General features: G+C 62.7%; 1 protein-coding gene across 1 annotated transcript in view; it reads right to left on the bottom strand.

The window, feature by feature from the left end:
* The window catches only part of VARS1 (valyl-tRNA synthetase 1), a 41,624-nt gene that overhangs the window by 518 nt on the left and 17,719 nt on the right, over positions 1–23,387 (bottom strand). Inside the window, 16 exon segments of the mRNA XM_071800947.1 lie at positions 203–421; positions 1,549–1,660; positions 3,280–3,552; positions 4,671–4,826; positions 5,643–5,770; positions 7,460–7,538; positions 8,348–8,416; positions 9,370–9,474; positions 13,093–13,218; positions 15,540–15,610; positions 16,257–16,362; positions 18,652–18,742; positions 19,369–19,527; positions 20,340–20,443; positions 22,049–22,173; positions 22,954–23,044. Coding sequence (XP_071657048.1) covers positions 203–421; positions 1,549–1,660; positions 3,280–3,552; positions 4,671–4,826; positions 5,643–5,770; positions 7,460–7,538; positions 8,348–8,416; positions 9,370–9,474; positions 13,093–13,218; positions 15,540–15,610; positions 16,257–16,362; positions 18,652–18,742; positions 19,369–19,527; positions 20,340–20,443; positions 22,049–22,173; positions 22,954–23,044 — 2,014 coding nt within the window.

Below are 23,387 nucleotides of genomic sequence, written 5' to 3'. Positions count from 1 at the left end.
AGGACCCAGGAGTTCGGGAGGGACCCAGGAGATCGGGAAGGACCCAGGAGTGCCCCAAGGGACCCAGGAGTTCGGGGGGGGGGAACCCAGGAGTTCGAGAGGGACCCAGGAGTGCCCCAAGGGACCCAGGAGTTCGGGGGGGACCCAGGAGTGCCCCAAGGGACCCAGGAGTGCCCCAAGGGACCCAGGCGTCCGGGCGCACCCTGAGCAGGAGGTGCACGCTGCACCGATCGTTGGCGACGGCGACGGCGCAGCCGGGGGGGGGGGTGTTGGGGGGGGGAGGGGGTTTGGGGGTCACTTGAGGCCCCTCCCCCATCCAAGGCCAACACCGTCACCTCCCCCACCCCCCCCAGCGCCAGGATCGGGCCCCTGCCCCGCCCCGCCCGCTCCACCCACTTGGGGGAGGGGATCTGCAGGAAACCTGGGGGGGGAGGGGAAAATGGGGGGGTCAGGGGGGGTCACCAGTGACCCCAGTGACGCCCCCTGACCCCAATGACCCCCCTGTACATGGGGGTTCCTGTTTGGCCTACAGGCCCCATAGGCCGCGGTTCCCCCATTTCCCCCCCAAACCCCCAATTTTGACCCCAAAACCCCCCAATTTCACCCCAAAACCCCCCACTGACCTCCCCCAACCCCCCCAAGCCCCCAGACCCCCCTGTCCCCCCATTTACCCCCCTGTACATGGGGGTCTCTGTTTTGTTACCCATGTTGGGCCTACAGGCCACACAGGCCCAGAACCCCCAACTTCCCCCAATTTCCCCCAAAAAACCCCCAATTTCACCCCCAAACCCCCCAATTCTCCCCCCACTGACCCCTCCAGACCCCCCAGACCCCAATGACCCCCCTGTCCCCCCATTTACCCCCCTGTACATGGGGGTCTCAGTTCACCCACCCACATTGGGCCTACAGGCCGCACAGGCCCAGATCCCAACTTTGCCCCCCAAAACCCCCAATTTTTGCCCCAAAATCCCCCAATTTCCCCCCAACGTCCCCCACTGACCCCCCCAGACCCCCCCAAGCCGCCAGACCCCCCTGTCCCCCCATTTACCCCCCTGTACATGGGGGTCTCATTTTGGCCACCCACGTTGGGCCTACAGGCCGCACAGGCCCAGATCCCAAATTTGCCCCCCAAAAACCCCAATTTTTGCCCCAAAACCCCCAATTTCCCCCCAATTCTCCCCCAGTGACCCCCCAGACCCCAACGACCCCCATGACCCCCCTGTACATGGGGGTCTCAGTTCACCCACCCACGTTGGGCCTACAGGCCGCATAGGCCCAGATCCCAAATTTGCCCCCCAAAACCCCCAATTTTTGCCCCAAAATCCCCCAATTTCCCCCCAACGTCCCCCAATGACCCCCCCAGACCCCAACGACCCCCATGACCCCCCTGTACATGGGGGTCTCAGTTTGGTTACCCATGTTGGGCCTACAGGCCGCATAGGCCCAGATCCCAACTTTGCCCCCCAAAACCCCAATTTTTGCCCCCAACCCCCCCGTTTCCCCCCAAGTCCCGCCCCCCGCGCCCCCCGCGCCCCCCCCGCCCCGTACACGGGGGTCTCTGGCGCGTCAGCCCGTGCTGCGCCCGCAGGCTCCGCAGCGCCCGCACGATGCTCAAACAAAACTCCATGGCGGCCTCGGCCTCCGCGTCCCGCTCGGGAAACTGGGGGGACAGGGGGGTCACCCCAAAATCGACCCAGAAAGGGAGCCCCAGAGACCCTCCCAGATCCCCATAGACCCCCCAGAACCCCATAGACCCCATAGACACCCCATAGAACCCACAGAACCCCATAGACCCCATAGACACCCCATAGAACCCCTCCAAGACCCCATAGACCCCCCCATAGACCCCCCATACCCCATAGACTCCCCATAAGCGCCCATAGACCCCCATAAGCCCCCATAGACCCCCATAAGCTCCCAAGACCCCATAGACCCCCCAGACCCCATAGACCCCCATAAATCCCATAGACCCCCATAGACAGCCATAGAGCCCCATAACCCCCCCAAGACCCCATAGACCCCCCATAAGCCCCCATAGACCCCCATAAGCCTCCAAGACCCCCCAGACCCCCCCAGACCCCCCAGACCCCATAGACCCCCATAAGCCCCCCAAGATCTCATGGACCCCCATGGACCCCCATGGACCCCTATAGACCCCATAGACTCCATAGACCTCATAGACCCCCCCAGGACCCTATAGACCCCATAGTCCCCCCCATAGACCCCCCAGACCGCATAGACCCCCATAATCACCCCAAGACCCCACAGACCCCCCCATAGACCCCCAAGACCCCACAGAGCCCCATAAGCTCCCCAAGACCCCCATAGACCCCCCCAAGACGCCATAGACCCCCCCATAGACCCCCCAGATCCCAAAGACCCCCATAATCACCCCAAGACCCCCCAGACCCCCCATAGACCCCCAAGACCCCACAGAGCCCCATAAGCTCCCCCAGACCCCACATAACCCCCCCAAGACCCCACAGTCCCCCCATAGACCCCCCAGATGCCACAGACCCCCATAATCACCCCAAGAGCCCATAGACCCCCATAACCCCCCCAAGACCCCATAGTCCCCCCACAGACCCCCCAGAACCCAAAGACCCCCACAACCCCCTCAAGACCCCACAGACCCCCATAACCCCCCCACAAGACCCCATAGACCCCCCCATAGATCCCCATCCTCCCCAAGACCCCATAGACTCCAAAAGACCCCCAGACCCAGTAGACCCCAATAGACCCCCAGACCCAATAGACCCCCATAGACCCCCACAGACCCCCATAGACCCCCAGACCCAATAGACCCCAATAGACCCCAATAGACCCCCACAGACTCCCAGACCCAATAGACCTCCATAGACCCCCATAGACCCCCATAGACCCAATAGACCCCCATAGACTCCCCCAGACCCCCAGACCCAATAGACCCCCATAGACCCCCATAGACCCCCATAGACCCAATAGACCCCAATAGACCCCCATAGACTCCCCGAGACCCCCAGACCCAATAGACCCCCATAGACCCCCATAGACCCCCATAGACCCAATAGACCCCAATAGACCCTCACAGACCCCCATAGGACCCCAGACCCAACAGACCCCAATAGACCCCCATAGACCCCCAGACCCAATAGACCCCCATAGACCCCCAGACCCAACAGACCCCCATAGACACCCCAAGACACCATAGACCCCCATAAGCCCCCAAAATCCCATCGACACCCACAGACCCCCATAAGCCCCCCCCAGACCCCATAGCCCCCCACAGCCCCCCCTTACGTCGCTCTCCTCGGGGAAGGGGCTCACGCAGATGCTGGGGGGCCCGGGGGGGTCGGGGGGCGGCAGCCGCTGCCACAGCTCCTCGGTGACAAAGGGCATGAAGGGGGACAGCAGGCGCAGCCCCGCGGACAGACAGACGTACAGCGTGTCCCGGACGGACGTCACGTCGCCATCGTCAGCGCCGGGGACACCGGGGACGTCGGGGGGGGCGTTGGGGACATCGGGGTCACCCCCGGACTCGGCCGCGCGGGACAGAATCGGCTTCACGCATTCCTGGGACAGACGGACAGCGGCAATGGGGACAACACGGCCACAAATAGCCCAGGGTCCTAAAGCCCCCCCAGTGACCCCAAATAACCCCCAGGGTCCTAAAGCCCCCCAGTGCCCCCAAATAACCCCCAGGGTCCTAAAACCCCCCCAGTGACCCCAAATAACCCCCAGGGTCCTAAAGCCCCCCAGTGACCCCAAATAACCCCCAGGGTCCTAAAACCCCCCCAGTGACCCCAAATAACCCCCAGGGTCCTAAAGCCCCCCCAGTGACCCCAAATAACCCCCAGGGTCCTAAACCCCCCCCAGTGACCCCAAATAACCCCCAGGGTCCTAAACCCCCCCCAGTGACCCCAAATAACCCCCAGGGTCCTAAAACACCCCATCTCCCCATTGACCCCCATGTCCCCCCAACCCCTGCCACTGACCCCCATGTCCCTATTTAGCCCCACGTCCCCCCCATTTCCCCCCCATCCCCACTGACCCCATGCCCCCCATGTCCCCATCCCCCCCATATCCCCCCCGTCCCCCCCATCCCTCCACCCCCCCCATGTCCCCATCACCCACGTCCCCCCCATGTCCCCATTTCCCCCCATTGACCCCCATGTCCCCCCTTCCCCGCCATCTCCCCACTGACCCCCATGTCCCTATTTAGCCCCACGTCCCCCCCATTTCCCCCCCGTCCCCATTGACCCCATGCCCCCCATGTCCCCATCCCCCCCATATCCCCCCCGTCCCCCCCATTCCTCCACCCCCCCCATGTCCCCATTTCCCACCCACTGACCCCCGTGTCCCCATCCCGTGTCCCCCCATCCCCCCCATTGACCCCCGTGTCCCCATCCCCCCGTGTCCCCCCATCCCCCCCACTGACCCCCATGTCCCCCCATCCCCCCCACTGACCCCCGTGTCCCCATGCCCCCGTGTCCCCCCATCCCCCCCATTGACCCCCGTGTCCCCATCCCCCCGTGTCCCCCCATCCCCCCCACTGACCCCCGTGTCCCCCCATCCCCCCCACTGACCCCCGTGTCCCCATCCCCCCGTGTCCCCCCATCCCCCCCACTGACCCCCGTGTCCCCATCCCCCCGTGTCCCCCGTGTCCCCCCCTGTCCCCCCGCCCCCCTCACCAGGTAGACGTCGCAGAGCTCGTACACCCACAGCGCGTGCGTGGCCGTGGTCGCCCCCGGGAAGTCGAACTCGCCCAGCGCGGCCCCCACGGCCGCGACCGCCCGGGCCAGGCGGCTCCGCACCCAGCGCTCGGCCAGCCCCGCGCGGCCCCGCCCCTGCGCGCAGCAACCAATCAGCGCCCAGCACCGCCCGACACGCCCCCCGCTCCGCGGCGGCCCGGCCAATGAGCGCGGAGAGCCCGCCCCAGGGGAGGAGTGAAGACTCCGCCCCCGCGCTTCGCACCCAGCGCTCGGACGGCTCCGCCCCCGGGGGTGAATCAGCCAATGGGAAGGGAACAGTGCCCCCGGGGGCGGGGGCAGGGTAAGGCTCCGCCCCCCCGTGGCTGCGAATGCAGCGCCCCTGGGGGCAGAGTCAGGGCGGGATCAGCCAATGAGAGGGAAGCGCCCCACCCCCACCGGGGGGCGGGGTCAGGGAAAGACTCCGCCCCCTCCCAGCTGGGGTTTAGTGCTCAGGTGGCCCCGCCCCTGGGGGCGGAGTCAGGATAATCTGGGGTGGGGTCAGCCCTGCCGGCCACGCCCCTGGGGGTGGAGTCAGGGGTAAGGGGTGGGTGGGGCTAAAAGGTTGGGGGTCCCAGCCCCATAACTGGGACCCAGCCCCATATCCAGGTTCCCAGTCCCATAACTGGGTCCCAGCCCCATAACTGGGACCCAGCCCCCCAGGGTGGTTCCCAGCCCCATAACTGGGACCCAGCCCCATATCCAGGTTCCCAGCCCCATAACTGGGTCCCAGCCCCCCCAGGGTGGTTCCCAGCCCCATAACTGGGTCCAAGCCCCATATCCAGGTTCCCAGTCCCATAACTGGGTCCCAGCCCCCCAGGTTGGTTCCTAGCCCCCCCAGGTTGGTTCCCAGCCCCATAACTGGGAGCCAGCCCCCCAGGTTGGTTCCCAGCCCCCCAAGTGTGGGTCCCGTACCTGGGTGCCCGGGGGGGGTCGGTACTGGGGTCCCAGCGCCCCCAGGATGAACTTGGCCCCGTTCCAGACCTTGTTGCAGAAGTGGCGGTACCCGAGCACCCGGCCCACGTCCAGGTTGATGTCCCGGCCTGGGGGCAGGGGCAGGGGGTCACGGGGGGCCCGGGGGTTGTTTGGGGTCACGGGGGGCTCGGGGGTTGTTTGGGGTCATGGGGGGCTTTAGGACCCTGGGGTTATTTGGGGTCACAGGGGGCTCGGGGACCCTGGGGTTATTTGGGGTCACTGGAGGGCTTTAGGACCCTGGGGGTTATTTGGGGTCACTGGGGGGGCTTTAGGACCCTGGGGTTATTTGGGGTCACTGGGGGGGCTTTAGGACCCTGGGGGTTATTTGGGGTCACTGGGGGGGCTTTAGGACCCTGGGGTTATTTGGGGTCACTGGGGGGCTTTAGGACCCTGGGGGTTATTTGGGGTCACTGGGGGGCTTTAGGACCCTGGGGGTTATTTGGGGTCACTGGGGGGGCTTTAGGACCCTGGGGGTTATTTGGGGTCACTGGGGGGCTTTAGGACCCTGGGGGTTATTTGGGGTCACTGGGGGGGCTTTAGGACCCTGGGGGTTATTTGGGGGCACTGGGGGGCTTTAGGACCCTGGGGGTTATTTGGGGTCACTGGGGGGCTTTAGGACCCTGGGGGTTATTTGGGGTCACTGGGGGGGCTTTAGGACCCTGGGGGTTATTTGGGGTCACTGGGGGGGCTTTAGGACCCTGGGGTTATTTGGGGTCACTGGGGGGCTTTAGGACCCTGGGGGTTATTTGGGGTCACTGGGGGGGCTTTAGGACCCTGGGGGTTATTTGGGGTCACTGGGATATGGGGGTCTATGGGGTGTCTATGGGGTCACTGGGGGATCTATGGGGGGTCTATGGGGTTTTGGGGTTGTTATGGGATCTGGGGGGGTCTATGGGGTCTTGGGGATGTTATGGGGGTCTATGGGGTCTGGGGGGTCTATGTGGGGTCTATGGGGTCCCGGGGGGTCTAGGGGGTCTTGGGGATGTTATGGGGGTCTATGGGGTCCTAGGGAGTCTATGGGGTCTTGGAGGGTCTATGGGGGTGAGGGGATCTATGGGGTCTTGGGGGGGTTCTGGGGGTCTATGGGGGTCTGGGGGGTCTCTGGGGTCTTGGGGGCCTTATGGGGGTCTCTGGGCTCTTGGGGATCTATGGGGTCTATGGGGGGTCTATGGTGTCTATGTGGGGTCTATGGGATCTATGGGGGTCTGGGGGGTCTATGGGGGTCTATGGGGGTCTATGGGGGGGTTATGGGTGTCTATGTGGGTCTGGGGGTCTATGGGGTCTTGTGGGAGTTATGGGGGTCTATGGGGGTTGGGGGGGTTATGGGGGGTCTATGGTGGTTGGGGGGTCTATGGGGGTCTATGTGATATATGGAGGTCTGGGGGGGTCTATGGGGTCTTGGGGGGTTTATAGGAATCTATGGGGAATCTATGGGTGGGGTCCATGGGACATCTATGGGGGTCTATGGGGGGCTCTGGGGGGGCCTATGGGATCCTTGGGGGGGTCTATGGGGGTTTACGGGGGGTCCATGGGGGATCAATGGGACTCAATGGGGCTCAGTGGGGTTCAGTGGGGCTCAAAGGGAGTGGTTTTGGGGTATTTTAAGGTGTTTTAGGGTATTTTGGGGTGGTTTAGGGTGATTTTTGGGTGGTTTAGGGTGATTTTGGGTTGGTTTAGGGTGATTTTGGGGTGATTTGGGGTGATTTTGGGGTGATTTGGGGTGTTTTTGGGTGTCCGGGGGGTCCGGGGCGCCCCACCCTGGGCGGTGTAGGCGCAGAGGGCGAAGCGCAGGGCGTCGGTGCCGCACTCGGGGATCCCCGTGGGAAAATCCCGCTTCTGGGGGGAGGGGAGGGAGGGGGTGAGCGACCCATCGACCCCTCCCCCACTGCCCCATGACCCCATGGCCCCTCCCCCCACCCCCATGACCCCTCCCCCACCACCCCCATGGCCCCTCCCCCCACCCCCATGACCCCTCCCACCACCACCCCCATGGCCCCTCCCCCCACCCCCATGACCCCTCCCACCACCACCCCCATGGCCCCTCCCCCACCACCCCCATGACCCCTCCCACCACCACCCCCATGGCCCCTCCCCCACCACCCCCATGACCCCTCCCACCACCCGCATGGCCCCTCCCCCCCATCCCATGACCCCTCCCCCCATCACCCCATGGCCCCTCCCCCCCACCCCCAAGACCCGTCCCCCCACCACCCCCATGACCCCTCCCCCCACCACCCCCATGGCCCCTCCCCCCACCACCCCCATGGCCCCTCCCCCCCACCCCCATGACCCCTCCCCAGTGACCCCTCCCCCTACCCCTCCCCAGTGACCCCTCCCCCTACCCCTCCCCCACCGACCCCTGCCCCCGCCCCTCCTCCACTGACCCCTCCTCAGTGACCCCTCCCCCACCTGCTCCTCCCCCACATGCCCCTCCCACCCCACCCCCACCTGCCCCTCCCCCCGCCCCTCCCCCCGTGCCCCTCCCCCCGCCCCTCCCCCCGCCCCTCCCCCACCTGCCCCTCCCCCCCGTGCCCCTCCCCCACCTGCCCCTCCCCCCCGTGCCCCTCCCCCACCTGCCCCTCCCCCTCCCCCCGCCCCTCCCCCCCGTGCCCCTCCCCCCGCCCCTCCCCCCGCCCCTCCCCCACCTGTCCCTCCCTGGCTCTCTCCAGCTCCGCAGGGTCCAAGTTGCTGTTCAGCAGCTGCTGGTGCAGATCCTGGGGGGGGAGGGGACACGTTGGGGACCCCCATGGACCCCCCAACCCCCATAGACCCCATAGACCCCCACAGACCCCCCATAGACCCCCCCCCCAACCCCCATAGATCCCATAGACCCCCCATGGACCCCCCAAACCCCCATAGACCCCATAAACCCCCATAGACCCCCCATAGACCCCATAGATCCCCCATGGACCCCAAAACCCCCATAGACCCCTCAACCCCCATAGACCCCCCATAGACCCCCACAGAACTCATATCCCAGTGCCCCCAAATAACCCCAGGGTCCTAAAGCCCCCCCAGTGCCCCCAAATAACCCCAGGGTCCTAAAGCCCCCCCAGTGACCCCAAATAACCCCCAGGGTCCTAAAGCCCCCCCAGTGACCCCAAATAACCCCCAGGGTCCTAAAGCCCCCAGTGACCCCAAATAACCCCCAGGGTCCTAAAGCCCCCCAGAGACCCCAAATAACCCCCAGGGTCCTAAAGCCCCCCAGTGCCCCCAAATAACCCCCAGGGTCCTAAAGCCCCCCAGTGACCCCAAATAACCCCCAGGGTCCTAAAGCCCCCCCAGTGCCCCCAAATAACCCCCAGGGTCCTAAACCCCCCCAGTGCCCCCAAATAACCCCAGGGTCCTAAAGCCCCCCAGTGACCCCAAATAACCCCCAGGGTCCTAAAGCCCCCCCAGTGACCCCAAATAACCCCCAGGGTCCTAAAGCCCCCCAGTGACCCCAAATAACCCCAGGGTCCTAAAGCCCCCCCAGTGACCCCAAATAACCCCAGGGTCCTAAAGCCCCCCAGTGACCCCAAATAACCCCAGGGTCCTAAAGCCCCCCAGTGCCCCCAAATAACCCCCAGGGTCCTAAAGCCCCCCAGTGACCCCAAATGACCCCCAGGGTCCCAGAGCCCCAGTGACCCCGGTGTCCCCAGGCCCCCCCGTGTCCCCCCCGCGTCACCTCCAGGCTGATCCCCCCGATGACGTCCAGGGGGTCGATGACGTTCCCCAGGGATTTGCTCATCTTGCGCCCGTGGGCGTCGCGCACGATGGCGTGGAGGTAGACCTGGGCACCACGGGGACATGGGGGGCTATGGGGGGCTTGGGGGGCTATGGGGGGGTCTGTGGTGGGATCTATGGGGAGCTATGGGGGTCTATGGGGGGACTATGGGGGTCTATGGGGGGTTTGGGGGGGCTATGGGGGGCTTGGGGGGACTATGGGGGGCTTGGGGGGGTGTATGGGGGGCTTTGGGGGGGTCTATGGGGGGATCTATGGGGAGCTATGGGGGTCTATGGGGGGACTATGGGGGTCTATGGGGGGTTTGGGGGGGCCATGGGGGGCTTGGGGGGTGTATGGGGGGCTATGGGGGGGTCTATGGGGGGATCTATGGGGAGCTATGGGGGTCTATGGGGGGACTATGGGGGTCTATGGGGGGTTTGGGGGGGCTATGGGGGGCTTGGGGGGTGTATGGGGGGCTATGGGGGGGTCTATGGGGAGATCTATGGGGAGCTATGGGGGTCTATGGGGGGACTATGGGGGTCTATGGGGGGTTTGGGGGGGCTATGGGGGGCTTGGGGGGTGTATGGGGGGCTATGGGGGGGTCTATGGGGAGCTATGGGGGTCTATGGGGGGACTATGGGGGTCTATGGGGGGTTTGGGGGGGCTATGGGGGGCTTGGGGAGTGTATGGGGGGCTATGGGGGGGTCTATGGGGAGATCTATGGGGAGCTATGGGAGTCTATGGGGGGACTATGGGGGTCTATGGGGGGTTTGGGGGGGCTATGGGGGGCTTGGGGGGTGTATGGGGGGCTATGGGGGGGTCTATGGGGGGATCTATGGGGAGCTATGGGGGTCTATGGGGGGACTATGGGGGTCTACGGGGGGTTTGGGGGGCTATGGGGGGCTTGGGGGGACTATGGGGGTCTATGGGGGGTTTGGGGGGGCTATGGGGGGCTTGGGGGGTGTATGGGGGGCTATGGGGGGGTCTATGGGGGGATCTATGGGGAGCTATGGGGGTCTATGGGGGGACTATGGGGGTCTACGGGGGGTTTGGGGGGCTATGGGGGGCTTGGGGGGACTATGGGGGTCTATGGGGGGTTTGGGGGGGCTATGGGGGGCTTGGGGGGACTATGGGGGGCTTGGGGGGTGTATGGGGGGCTATGGGGGGGTCTATGGGGGGATCTATGGGGGTCTATGGGGGGACTATGGGGGTCTACGGGGGGTTTGGGGGGGCTATGGGGGGCTTGGGGGGACTATGGGGGTCTATGGGGGGTTTGGGGGGGCTATGGGGGGCTTGGGGGGACTATGGGGGGCTTGGGGGGTGTATGGGGGGCTATGGGGGGGTCTATGGGGGGATCTATGGGGAGCTATGGGGGTCTATGGGGGGACTATGGGGGTCTACGGGGGGTTTGGGGGGGCTATGGGGGGCTTGGGGGGACTATGGGGGTCTATGGGGGGTTTGGGGGGGCTATGGGGGGCTTGGGGGGACTATGGGGGGCTTGGGGGGTGTATGGGGGGCTATGGGGGGGTCTATGGGGGGATCTATGGGGAGCTATGGGGGTCTATGGGGGGACTATGGGGGTCTATGGGGGCACTATGGGGGGTTTGGGGGGGCTATGGGGGGCTTGGGGGGTGTATGGGGGGCTATGGGGGTCTATGGGGGGACTACGGGGGGCATAAGGGGGGGATAAGGAGGGTTTGCGGGGGCTTGGGGGGTTTGGGGGGGCCATGGGGGTCTATGGGGGGTTTGGGGAGGCTATGGGGGGACATGTGGGGGCTATGGGGGGACTATGGGGGTATATGGGGGCGCTCAATGGGATTCAGTGGGGGTCAATGGGGTTCAACGGGGTTCAATGGGTTCAATGGGGGTCAATGGGGTTCAATGGGGCTCAACAGGGCTCAATGGGATTCAATGGGTTCAATGGGGGTCAATGGGGTTCAATGGGGCTCAACAGGGCTCAACAGGGCTCAGGGGGGCTCAATGGGTTCAATGGGGGTCAATGGGATTCAATGGGGCTCAACAGGGCTCAATGGGATTCAATGGGTTAAATGGGGGTCAATGGGGCTCAACAGGGCTCAGTGGGGCTCAGTGGGTTCAATGGGGGTCAACAGGAGTCAATGGGGGTCAATAGGAGTCAATGGGTTCAATGGGGGTCAATGGGGTTCAACGGGGGTCAAGAGGAGTCAATGGGGGTCAAGAGGAGTCAATGGGACTCAATGGGGGTCAATGGGGGTTTGTGTGTCCCAGGAGGGGGTTGGGGGTCCATGGGGCACTCCGGGGTCCCCACCTCTCGGAACGGGACCCTCCATGTCAATGGGGTTCAATGGGGTTTAATGGGGGTCAATGGGGGTCAATGGGGCTCAATGGGGTTCAATGGGGTTCAATGGGGCTCAATGGGGGTCAATGGGTTCAATGGGTTCAATGGGGTTCAATGGGGTTCAATGGGGCTCAATGGGTTCAATGGGATTCAATGGGTTCAATGGGGGTCAATGGGGTTCAATGGGGGTCAATGGGGGTCAATGGGGCTCAATGGGGCTCAATGGGGGTCAATGGGGCTCAATGGGGTTCAATGGGGTTCAATGGGGTTCAATGGGGCTCAATGGGTTCAATGGGATTCAATGGGTTCAATGGGGGTCAATGGGGGTCAATGGGGGTCAATGGGGCTCAATGGGGGTCAATGGGGCTCAATGGGGGTCAATGGGGGTCTGTGGGCCCCGGGGGGGGTTGGGGCCCACGGGGCACTCCGGGGTCCCCACCTCTCGGAACGGGACCCTCCCTGTCAATGGGGTTCAATGGGGGTCAATGGGGTTCAATGGGTTCAATGGGGGTCAATGGGGTTCAATGGGGTTCAATGGGGGTCAATGGGGGTCAATGGGGGGGTGGGGCCCACGGGGCACTCCGGGGTCCCCACCTCTCGGAACGGGACCCTCCCTGTCAATGGGGTTCAATGGGGGTCAATGGGGTTCAATGGGTTCAATGGGGGTCAATGGGGTTCAATGGGGTTCAATGGGGGTCAATGGGGGTCAATGGGGGGGTGGGGCCCACGGGGCACTCCGGGGTCCCCACCTCTCGGAACGGGACCCTCCCTGTCAATGGGGGTCAATGGGGGTCAATGGGGGTCAATGGGGATCAATGGGGGGGTGGGGCCCACGGGGCACTCCGGGGTCCCCACCTCTCGGAACGGGACCCTCCCTGTCAATGGGGTTCAATGGGGGTCAATGGGGTTCAATGGGGGTCAATGGGGGTCAATGTGGGGGTGGGGCCCACGGGGCACTCCGGGGTCCCCACCTCTCGGAACGGGACCCTCCCTGTCAATGGGGTTCAATGGGGGTCAATGGGGGTCAATGGGGGTCAATGGGGGGGTGGGGCCCACGGGGCACTCCGGGGTCCCCACCTCTCGGAACGGGACCCTCCCTGTCAATGGGGTTCAATGGGGGTCAATGAGGTTCAATGGGGTTCAATGGGTTCAATGGGGGTCAATGGGGTTCAATGGGGTCAATGGGGGTCAATGGGGGTCAATGTGGGGGTGGGGCCCACGGGGCACTCCGGGGTCCCCACCTCTCGGAACGGGACCCTCCCTGTCAATGGGGTTCAATGGGGGTCAATGGGGTTCAATGGGGTTCAATGGGGGTCAATGGGGGTCAATGGGGGGGTGGGGCCCACGGGGCACTCCGGGGTCCCCACCTCTCGGAACGGGACCCTCCCGGTGAGCGCCAGCCCCAGCATCACCATGCGCGCCACCCAGAAGAACAGGATGTCGTGTCCGGTCTCCAGCAGGGACCCCGGGTAGAACACAGCGAGGTCCTCGGTCTGGGACACGGGGCTCAGGGGGGCCCCAAAACACAGGGGAACCCCCGAGCCCAAAACCCGCCGGGAATACCCAAAAACCGCCCCAAATACCCCAAAAACCGCCCGAAATACCCCAAAACCCGCCCGGAATACCCCAAAAACTGTCCCAAAATACCCCAAAAACGCCCCAAAATACCCAAAAACCGCCTGAAATACCCCAAAACCCGCCCCAAAATACCCAAAGACCCACCCAAAATATCCCCAAAAACGCCCCAAAATACCCAAAAACCCACCCAAAATACCCCAAAACTGCCCCAAAATACCCCAAAAACTGTCCCAAAATACCCCAAAAACCGTCCCAAAACACCCCAAAAACCGCCCCAAAACACCCCAAAAGCCGCCCCAAAATACCCCAAAAACCACCCCAAAATATCCCAAAAACTGCCCCAAAATAACCAAAAACCCACCCAAAATACCCAAAAACCCACCCAAAATATCCCCAAAAACGCCCCAAAATACCCCAAAAAACGCCCCAAAAAATCCCAAAAACCACCCCAAAATATCCCCAAAACCGCCCCAAAATAACAAAAAACCCACCCAAAATATCCCCAAAAACGCCCCAAAATACCCCAAAACTGCCGCAAAACACCCCAAAAACTGTCCCAAAATACCCCAAAAACCACCCCAAAATATCCCAAAAATCGCCCCAAAATACCCAAAAACCCACCCAAAATACCCAAAAACCCTCCCCAAAAACTGCCCCAAAAACCCACCCAAAATATCCCCAAAAAAGCCCCAAAATACCCCAAAAAACGCCCCAAAACACCCCAAAAACCGCCCCAAAATATCCCCCAAAACTGCCCCAAAATACCCCAAAAACTGTCCCAAGATACCCGAAAACCCACCCAAAATATCCCCAAAAACGCCCCAAAATACCCAAAAACCGCCCCAAAATACCCCCAAAACTGCCCCAAAATACCCCAAAACTGCCAAAAAAAAAGCCCCAAAATACCCCAAAAACCCACCCCAAAATACCCCCAAAACTGCCCCAAAATACCCCAAAACCCACCCAAAAATGGGCAAAGAATCAAGGCCAAGTAGGCCCCAAGTAGGCCGCAAAATAAAACAGGCCCAAACTAAGACAAAATGGACCCAAAATAATGCAAAATAGACCACAAAATAACCCAAAATAGTCCCCAAAATTGGACCCCAAAACCACCCGAAAACACACCCCAAAAATTGACCCAAAACCAGGCAAAATAGGCCCCAAAATGACCAAAATAGGCCAAATATAACCCAAATAGGCCTCAAAATAAGTCAAAGTAGGCCCAAAATAACCCAAAATAGGCCCCAAAATGACCCAAAATGGCCCCAAAATGACCCAAAATTGACCCAAATTAACCCAAAAAGGACCGAAAAGAACCCAAAATGGACTCAAAATAGGCCCCAAAATAGGCCCCAAAATAAACCAAAATATACCCCAAAATAACCTGAAATAGGCCCAAAATTACCCCAAATAGGCCCCAAAACAACCCAAAATAGGCCAAAAATAACACAAATTGACCCAAAATAACTCAAAATGGTCCCAAAATAACCCAAAATAGGCCCCCAAATGGACCCAAAATAACCCAAAATAACCCGAAATAACCCAAAATGACCCAAAATAGGCCCAAAATAACACAAAACAGGACTCAACCCAAAATAGGCCCCAAAATAACCCAAAATGACCCAAAATAACCCAAAAGGGACCCAAAATAACCCAAAATGACCCAAAATAACCCAAAATAGGCCCAAAATAACCCAAAAATGGACCCAAAATAACCCAAAAGGGACCCAAAATAACCCAAAATGACCCAAAATAACCCAAAATAGGCCCAAAATAACCCAAAAATGGACCCAAAATAACCCAAAATGACCCAAAATAGGCCCAAAATAACCCAAAAGGGACCCAAAATAACCCAAAATGGACAACAAATGAACCCAAACCAGGCCCCAAAATGAGCCAAAATAGGCCCAAAATAACCCAAAATGGACCCAAAAAGCCCCAAAATGGACCCAAAAAAACCCCAAATAAACCCCAAAACCACACCCCAAAGTAACTCAAAATAACCCCAAATCTGGACCTCAAAACCACCCAAAAATGGACCCAAACCACCCAGAATAGGCCCCAAAACCACCCAAACCGGACCCCAAAACCACCTAAACCAGGCCCAAATTAACACAAAATGGGCCCCAAAACCACCCAAACCAGGCCCAAATTGACCCAAACCAGACCCAAAATGACCAAAAACGGACCCCAAAATGCCCCAAAACGCCCCAAAATGCCCCAAAACGCCCCAAACCTGGTCAGGCCAGCCCAGGGCGGAGAACGGGAAGAGGCCCGAGGAAAACCAGGTGTCCAGGACATCCTCGTCTGCACCAGTTTGAACCAGTTTGAACCAGTTTGAACCAGTTTGAACCAGTTTACACCGGTTTGAACCGGTCTGAACCAGTTTGAACCAGTTTGAACCAGTTACACGAGACCCCCCCAGTCCCCCCAGTCCCCCACACCCCCCCATTCCCCCCCAGTCCATCCCAGTCCCCCCAGATCTCCCCACCCCCCCAGTTCCCCCATCCCCCACTCCCCCCCCAGTCCCCCTCCCCTCCCCCAAACCCCATCCCCCACCCCCCCCAGTCCCCCCACCCCCCCCATTCCCCCTCCCCTCCCCCACCCCCCACACCCCCCCAAACCCCACCCCCCCAGTCCCCTCCCCTCCCCCACGCCCCCCAGTCCCCCCATCCCCCACTCCCCCCCAGTCCCCCTCCCCTCCCCCACCCCCCACACCCCCCCAAACCCCACCCCCCCAGTCCCTCCCCTCCCCCACCCCCCCATCCCCCACTCCCCCCCAGTCCCCCCCGCATCCCCCACCCCCCCCAGTCCCCCTCCCCTCCCCCATCCCCCACACCCCCCCAAACCCCACCCCCCCCAGTCCCCTCCCCTCCCCCACCCCCCCCAGTCCCCCCATCCCCCACTCCCCCCCCAGTCCCCCTCCCCTCCCCCCTCCCCCCTCCCCCCCCACCTTGTCTCAGGCTGATTTCCTGCGCTTTCACCCCAAACTTGGCCGCCGCTCTCTCCCGCGCCTCCTCGGGGCTGCGCCCGCTGACCCAGAACCGCCCGTCGCTGTCCTGAGCCACACGGGGACCACACGGACCCATAGATCGACCCACAGGGACCCACAGGGACCACACGGACCCACGGATCGACCCACAGCGACCCACAGGGACTCACGGATCGACCCACAGGGACCCACAGGGACTCACGGATCGACCCACAGGGACCACACGGACCCACGGATCGACCCACAGGGACCACACGGACCCACGGATCGACCCACAGATCAACCCACAGGGACCCACACAGGGACCACACAGACCCACAGATCGACCCACAGGGACCCACAGGGACCACACGGACCCACAGATCAACCCACAGGGACCCACACAGGGACCACACAGACCCACAGATCGACCCACAGGGACCCACAGGGACCACACGGACCCACGGATCGACCCACAGGGACCCACAGGGACCCACGGATCGACCCACAGCGACCCACAGGGACTCACGGATCGACCCACAGGGACCACACGGACCCACGGATCGACCCACAGGGACCACACGGACCCACGGATCGACCCACAGGGACCCACACGGACCCACGGATCGACCCACAGGGACCACACGGACCCACGGATCGACCCACAGGGACCCACAGATCGACCCACAGGGACCCACAGGGACCACACGGACCCACGGATCGACCCACAGCGACCCACACGGACCCACGGATCGACCCACAGGGACCCACAGGGACCCACAGATCGACCCACAGGGACCCACAGGGACCACACGGACCCACAGATCGACCCACAGGGACCCACAGGGACCACAGAGACCCACAGATCGACCCACAGGGACCCACACAGGGACCACACGGACCCATAGATCGACCCACACGGACCCACACATCGACCCACAGGGACCCACAGGGACCCACACATGGACCACACGGACCCACAGATCGACCCACAGGGACCCACACATGGACCACACGGACCCACAGATCGACCCACAGGGACCCACAGGGACCCACACATCGACCACACGGACCCACAGAGACCCACACATCGACCACGTGGACCCATAGATCAACCCACATGGACCCACACATCGACCCAGATGGACCCACATGGACCCACAGAGACCCACAGGGACCCACACATCGACCCACATGGACCCACAGGGACCCACACATCGACCCACATGGACCCACAGAGACCCACAGGGACCCACAGATTGACCCACAGGGACCATACAGACCCATAACTGACCCACATGGACCCATAGATCGACCCATATGGACCACAGAGACCCATAACTGAGCCATAGGGACCCATAGATTGACCCATAGGGACCCATAGATTGACCCACAGAGACCCATAACTGACCCATAGGGACCATAGTGACCCATAGGGACCCACAGAGACCCATAGAGATCATAGGGACCCACAGAGACCATAAAGACCAATAGAGACCCATAGGGACCATAAGGACCCATACAGACCCATAGGGACCCATAGAGACCCATAGAGACCCATAGAGACCATAGGGACCCACAGAGACCATAAAGACCTGTAGAGACCCATAGGGACCCATAGAGACCCATAATTGACCCATAGGGACCTGCAACTGACCCACAGAGACCCATAGATTGACCCACAGAGACCCATAGAGACCATAGAGACCCAGAGAGACCATAAAGACCCATAGGGACCCACAGAGACCCATAGAGAGCATAAAGATCCATAGGGACCCATAGAGACCCATAGGGACCCATAGGGACCTGCAACTGACCCACAGAGACCCACAGATTGACCCATAGAGACCCATAACTGACCCACAGGGACCCACAGAGACCATAAAGACCCGTAGAGACCCATAGGGACCCATAGAGACCCATAACTGACCCATAGGGACCTGCAACTGACCCACAGAGACCCATAGATTGTCCCATAGAGACACATAACTGACCCATAGAGACCCACAGATTGACCCACAGAGACCCATAGATTGACCCACAGGGACCCATAGAGACCATACAGATCCATAGGGACCCATAGGGACCCACAGAGACCATAGAGACCCATAGGGACCCATAGAGAGCGTAAAGACCCATGGGGACTCATAGAGACCCATAGGGACCACAGAGACCCACAGAGACCCATAGGGACCCCTGCCCCCCACCCACCCCATAGCTGCCCCCAGCCCCAGTTCACCCCAATCACCCCCCAGCCCCACAGCTGCCCCATAACCACCCCCCAGCCCCACGGCTGCCCCATAACCACCCCCCAGCCCCACGGCTGCCCCATAACCGCCCCCCAGCCCCACGGCTGCCCCATAGCGGCCCCACTGACCTCGCCGGGGGGCGCGTGGGGCTGCTCGATGGTGACGAAATAGGCCGGGATGCGATGGCCCCACCAGAGCTGCCGCGAGATGCACCAGTCCCTGTGGGGAGATGTGGGGCTGCCCCATAGCGCGGGGGGAGGGGCCAGGGGAGGGGCTTGGGGGGCTGGAGTTATGGGGATGTGGGGCTGGGATTCCCAGGGCTATGGGGCAGAGATCCCATTGGCGCCATGGGGCAGGAGTTGTTATGGGGCAAGGATCCCTATGGGGCTATGGGTCAGGACTTATGGGGCAGGGGTTGGGGGGTAGGAGCCCCCCAGGGCTATGGGGCAGGGGGCGGGGCCACAGGACAGGGGGTGGAGCCACATGACAGGGGGTGGAGCCACACGATAAGGGGTGGAGCCACACGATAAGGGGTGGAGCCACACGATAAGGGGTGGAGCCAGGACTAGGGGGCGGAGCCACAAGCCCAGTGGGCAGGGCCACAGGACAGGGGGTGGAGTCAGAAGCCCAGGGGTGGAGTCACAGAATTGGGGGTGGAGCCACAGGGCAGGGGGCAGGGTCACAAGCCCAGGGGGGTGGGGCCAGAACCAGGGGGTGGGGCCAGAACCAGGGGGTGGAGCCACAGGACAGGTGGGTCCAGGGGGCGGAGCCACGGCCCCAGAGGGCAGGGCCAGCACGGGGGGGTGTGGCCAGCACGGGGGCGGGGCTGGAGGGGGCGGGCTCACCGGATGTTGTCCATCCACTGGAACCAGGTGCGGGCGTGGCTGGGGGGGCGGAGCCGGAGCTGCCCCGCCCTCACGGCCCCGCCCGCGGCCGCGCCCAGCTCCCCGCAGCGCAGGTACCACTGCAGCTTCAGCAGCGGCTCCACCACGTCCCCCGAGCGGCTGCGGGACCCACGGACACTTCACTGACCCACGGACCCATAGGGACCCACAGACCCATAGGGACCCACAGGGACACATAAGGACCCACACACCCATCACTGACCCATAGGGACCCATAGACCCATAGGGACCCACAGACCCATAGGGACCCACAGGGACACATAGGGACCCACAGACCCATAGGGACCCACAGACCCATAGGGACCCACAGGGACACATAGGGACCCACAGACCCATAGGGACCCACAGACCCATAGGGACCCACAGGGACACATAGGGACCCACAGACCCATAGGGACCCACAGACCCATAGGGACCCACAGGGACACATAGGGACTCACGGACCCATCACGGACCCATAGGGACCCATAGGGACCCATAGGGACCCACGGACCCATCACTGACCCATAGGGACCCACAGACCCATCACCGACCCATAGGGACACAGAGGGACCCATAGGGACCCATAGTGACCCATAGGGACCCACGGACCCATCACTGACCCATAGTGACCCATAGGGACCCATAGACCCATCACTGACCCATAGGGACCCACGGACCCATCACTGACCCATAGGGACCCACAGAGACCCCCAGAGCCATTCAGACCCATAGGGACCCATAGAGACCTCCTCAGACCCACAGAGACCCATAGAGACCTCCCCAGACCCACAGAGACCCCCCCAGACACATAGAGACCATACAGACCCCCCCAACCCACACAGACACACATGGACCTATAGACACCCATAGACACCTACTGACACAATAGTGCCCCACAGCGCCCCATAGCGCCCCACAGCGCCCCCCACCTGCAGATGGGCACCACCATGGGGTTCTCGGTGACCCCCCGGAACAGCCCCCGCTGCTTCAGCGCCTCCAGAACGGCCGCGCGGGCAGAGAAACGGGGCAGCCCCTGGGGGCGGGGCCTCGTCAGGACCCCAGGGACCCCACGTAACCCCCAGAGCCCCCCCAGTGACCCCAAATAACCCCCAGGGTCCTAAAGCCCCCCCAGTGACCCCAAATAACCCCCAGGGTCCTAAAGCCCCCCCAGTGACCCCAAATAACCCCCAGGGTCCTAAAGCCCCCCCAGTGACCCCAAATAACCCCCAGGGTCCTAAAGCCCCCCCAGTGACCCCAAATAACCCCCAGGGTCCTAAAGCCCCCCAGTGACCCCAAATAACCCCAGGGTCCTAAAGCCCCCCAGTGACCCCAAATGACCCCCAGGGTCCTAAAGCCCCCCCAGTGACCCCAAATGACCCCCAGGGTCCTAAAGCCCCCCCAGTGACCCCAAATGACCCCCAGGGTCCTAAAGCCCCCCAGTGACCCCAAATAACCCCCAGGGTCCTAAAGCCCCCCCAGTGCCCCCAAATAACCCCCAGGGTCCTAAAGCCCCCCCAGTGCCCCCAAATAACCCCCAGGGTCCTAAAGCCCCCCCAGTGACCCCAAATAACCCCCAGGGTCCTAAAGCCCCCCCAGTGTCCCCAAATAACCCCCAGGGTCCTAAAGCCCCCCCAGTGACCCCAAATAACCCCAGGGTCCTAAAGCCCCCGAGTGACCCTGAGTCCTCCCCCCCCATGTGCCCCTGTCCCCCTGTCTGTCCCCATGTCCCCCCATATCCCCACGTGCCCCTGTCCCCTTGTCTGTCCCCATGTCCCCATGTCCCCCCATGTTCCCCCATGTCCCTCCAACCTCCTGTCTGTCCCCATGTCCTCCCATGTCCCCATGTCCCTGTGACCCTCATGTCCTCATATCCCCCACACCCCCCCCATGTCCTCATGTCCCTATGTCCCCATTGACCCCCATGTCCCATGTCCCCCCATGTCCCCATGTGACCCCGTACTCCTGTCTGTCCCCATGTCCCTGTGACCCCCATGTCCTCATATCCCCCACATCCCCCCCATGTCCCCATTGACCCCCATGTCCCCCCATATCCCCCATGTCCCCTGTGTCCCCATGTGACCTCCTCTGTCCCCATGTCCCTGTGACCCCCATGTTCTCATACCCCCCACATCCCCTCCTTGTCCCCACGTCCCTACGTCCCCATTGACCCCCATGTCCCCACTGACCCCCATATCCCCCATGTCCCCACTGACCCCCATATCCCCCACATCGCCCCACATCCCTCCACCCCCATTGACCCCCATGTTCCCACATCCCTACGCCCCCACTGACCCCCATGTCCCCACTGACCCCCATATCCCACATGTCCCCAATGACCCCCATATCCCCCATGTCCCCAATGACCCCCATATCCCCCACATCCCCCCACGTCCCTCCGCCCCCATTGACCCCCATGTCCCCACGTCCCTACATCCCCATTGACCCCCATGTCCCCACTGACCCCCATATCCCACATGTCCCCATGTCGTCCCCATGTCCCCCCATGTCCCCATGTCCCCCCATGTCCCCATGTCCCCCCATGTCCCTCTGTCTGCCCTCATGTCCCCATGTCCCCCCATGTCCCCATGTCCCCCCATGTCCCCATGTCCCCATGAAGTCCCCATGTCCCCAGCGTCACCAGGAAGGGGGGGGGCACGTTCTCCATGCGCCCGTCGTCCCCGATCACCGTCACCATCTCCAGCCCGTGCCGCTGCCCCACCTCGAAATCCACGGGGTCGTGGGCGGGCGTCACCTTCACCGCCCCTGCGGGACACGCCCGGACACGCCCCCTCAGGACACGCCCACCAGGGACACGCCCACCAGGGACACGCCCACCCGCAGTCCCCCTGCATTGGACTGAGCAGCCCCCTGGCCACACCCCCTACTTAAGCCACGCCCCACTAAAAGCCACACCCCCTTAAGCGACACCCACCCAAGCCCCACCCCTTATCCCCCTCCCCCTTAAGCCCCACCCCTCCTCAAGCCCCTCCCTTCTTAAGCCACACCCCCAGTGACCCCAAATAACCCCCCCCGGGTCCTAACGCCCCCCCAGTGACCCCAAATAACCCCCAGGGTCCTAAAGCCCCCCCAGTGACCCCAAAGAACCCCCAGGGTCCTAAAGCCCCCCAGTGACCCCAAATGACCCCCAGGGTCCTAAAGCCCCCCAGTGACCCCAAATAACCCCCAGGGTCCTAAAGCCCCCCCAGTGCCCCCAAATAACCCCCAGGGTCCTAAAGCCCCCCCAGTGCCCCCAAATAACCCCCAGGGTCCTAAAGCCCCCCCAGTGACCCCAAATAACCCCCAGGGTCCTAAAGCCCCCCAGTGACCCCAAATAACCCCCAGGGTCCTAAAGCCCCCCCAGTGCCCCCAAATAACCCCCAGGGTCCTAAAGCCCCCCCAGTGCCCCCAAATAACCCCCAGGGTCCTAAAGCCCCCAGTGACCCCAAATAACCCCCAGGGTCCTAAAGCCCCCCAGTGACCCCAAATAACCCCCAGGGTCCTAAAGCCCCCCAGTGCCCCCAAATAACCCCTGAGCCCCCTCACCCGTCCCGAACTCGGGGTCCACGAAGGGGTCGTGCAGCACCGGGAGGCTCCGCCCCGTGAACGGGTGACGAACCCGACGCCCCCGAAGGTGCTGGGGGGGGCGGGGCCACATAAGCCACGCCCACCCCCATAGGCCACACCCCCTCCCAAGCTCCACCCACTCCAAGCCTCGCTTTCCCCCCCCAGGGTGATTCCCATTGAGGGGGATCTATGGGGCGTGGGGGGTGTCTATGGGGCTGGGGGCATTGCTATAGGTCTGGGCGGGTCTCTATGGGTCTCTGTGGGTCTTCATGGGTCTGGAGCATCTCTCTGGGTCTCTATGGGTCTGAAGGGTCTCTCTGGGTCCCTATGGTCTCTATGGGCCTCTATGGGTCTGGGGGGTCTGTATTGGTCTCTATGGGTCTCCGTGAGTCCCTATGAGTGTCTATGGTCTC

The sequence above is a fragment of the Patagioenas fasciata genome, chromosome 34 (assembly GCF_037038585.1).
Source record: "Patagioenas fasciata isolate bPatFas1 chromosome 34, bPatFas1.hap1, whole genome shotgun sequence".
Taxonomy (NCBI): Eukaryota; Metazoa; Chordata; class Aves; order Columbiformes; family Columbidae; genus Patagioenas; species Patagioenas fasciata.
Note: the sequence above shows the minus strand (reverse complement) of the source record. Positions and strands in the feature narration are given on the sequence as shown.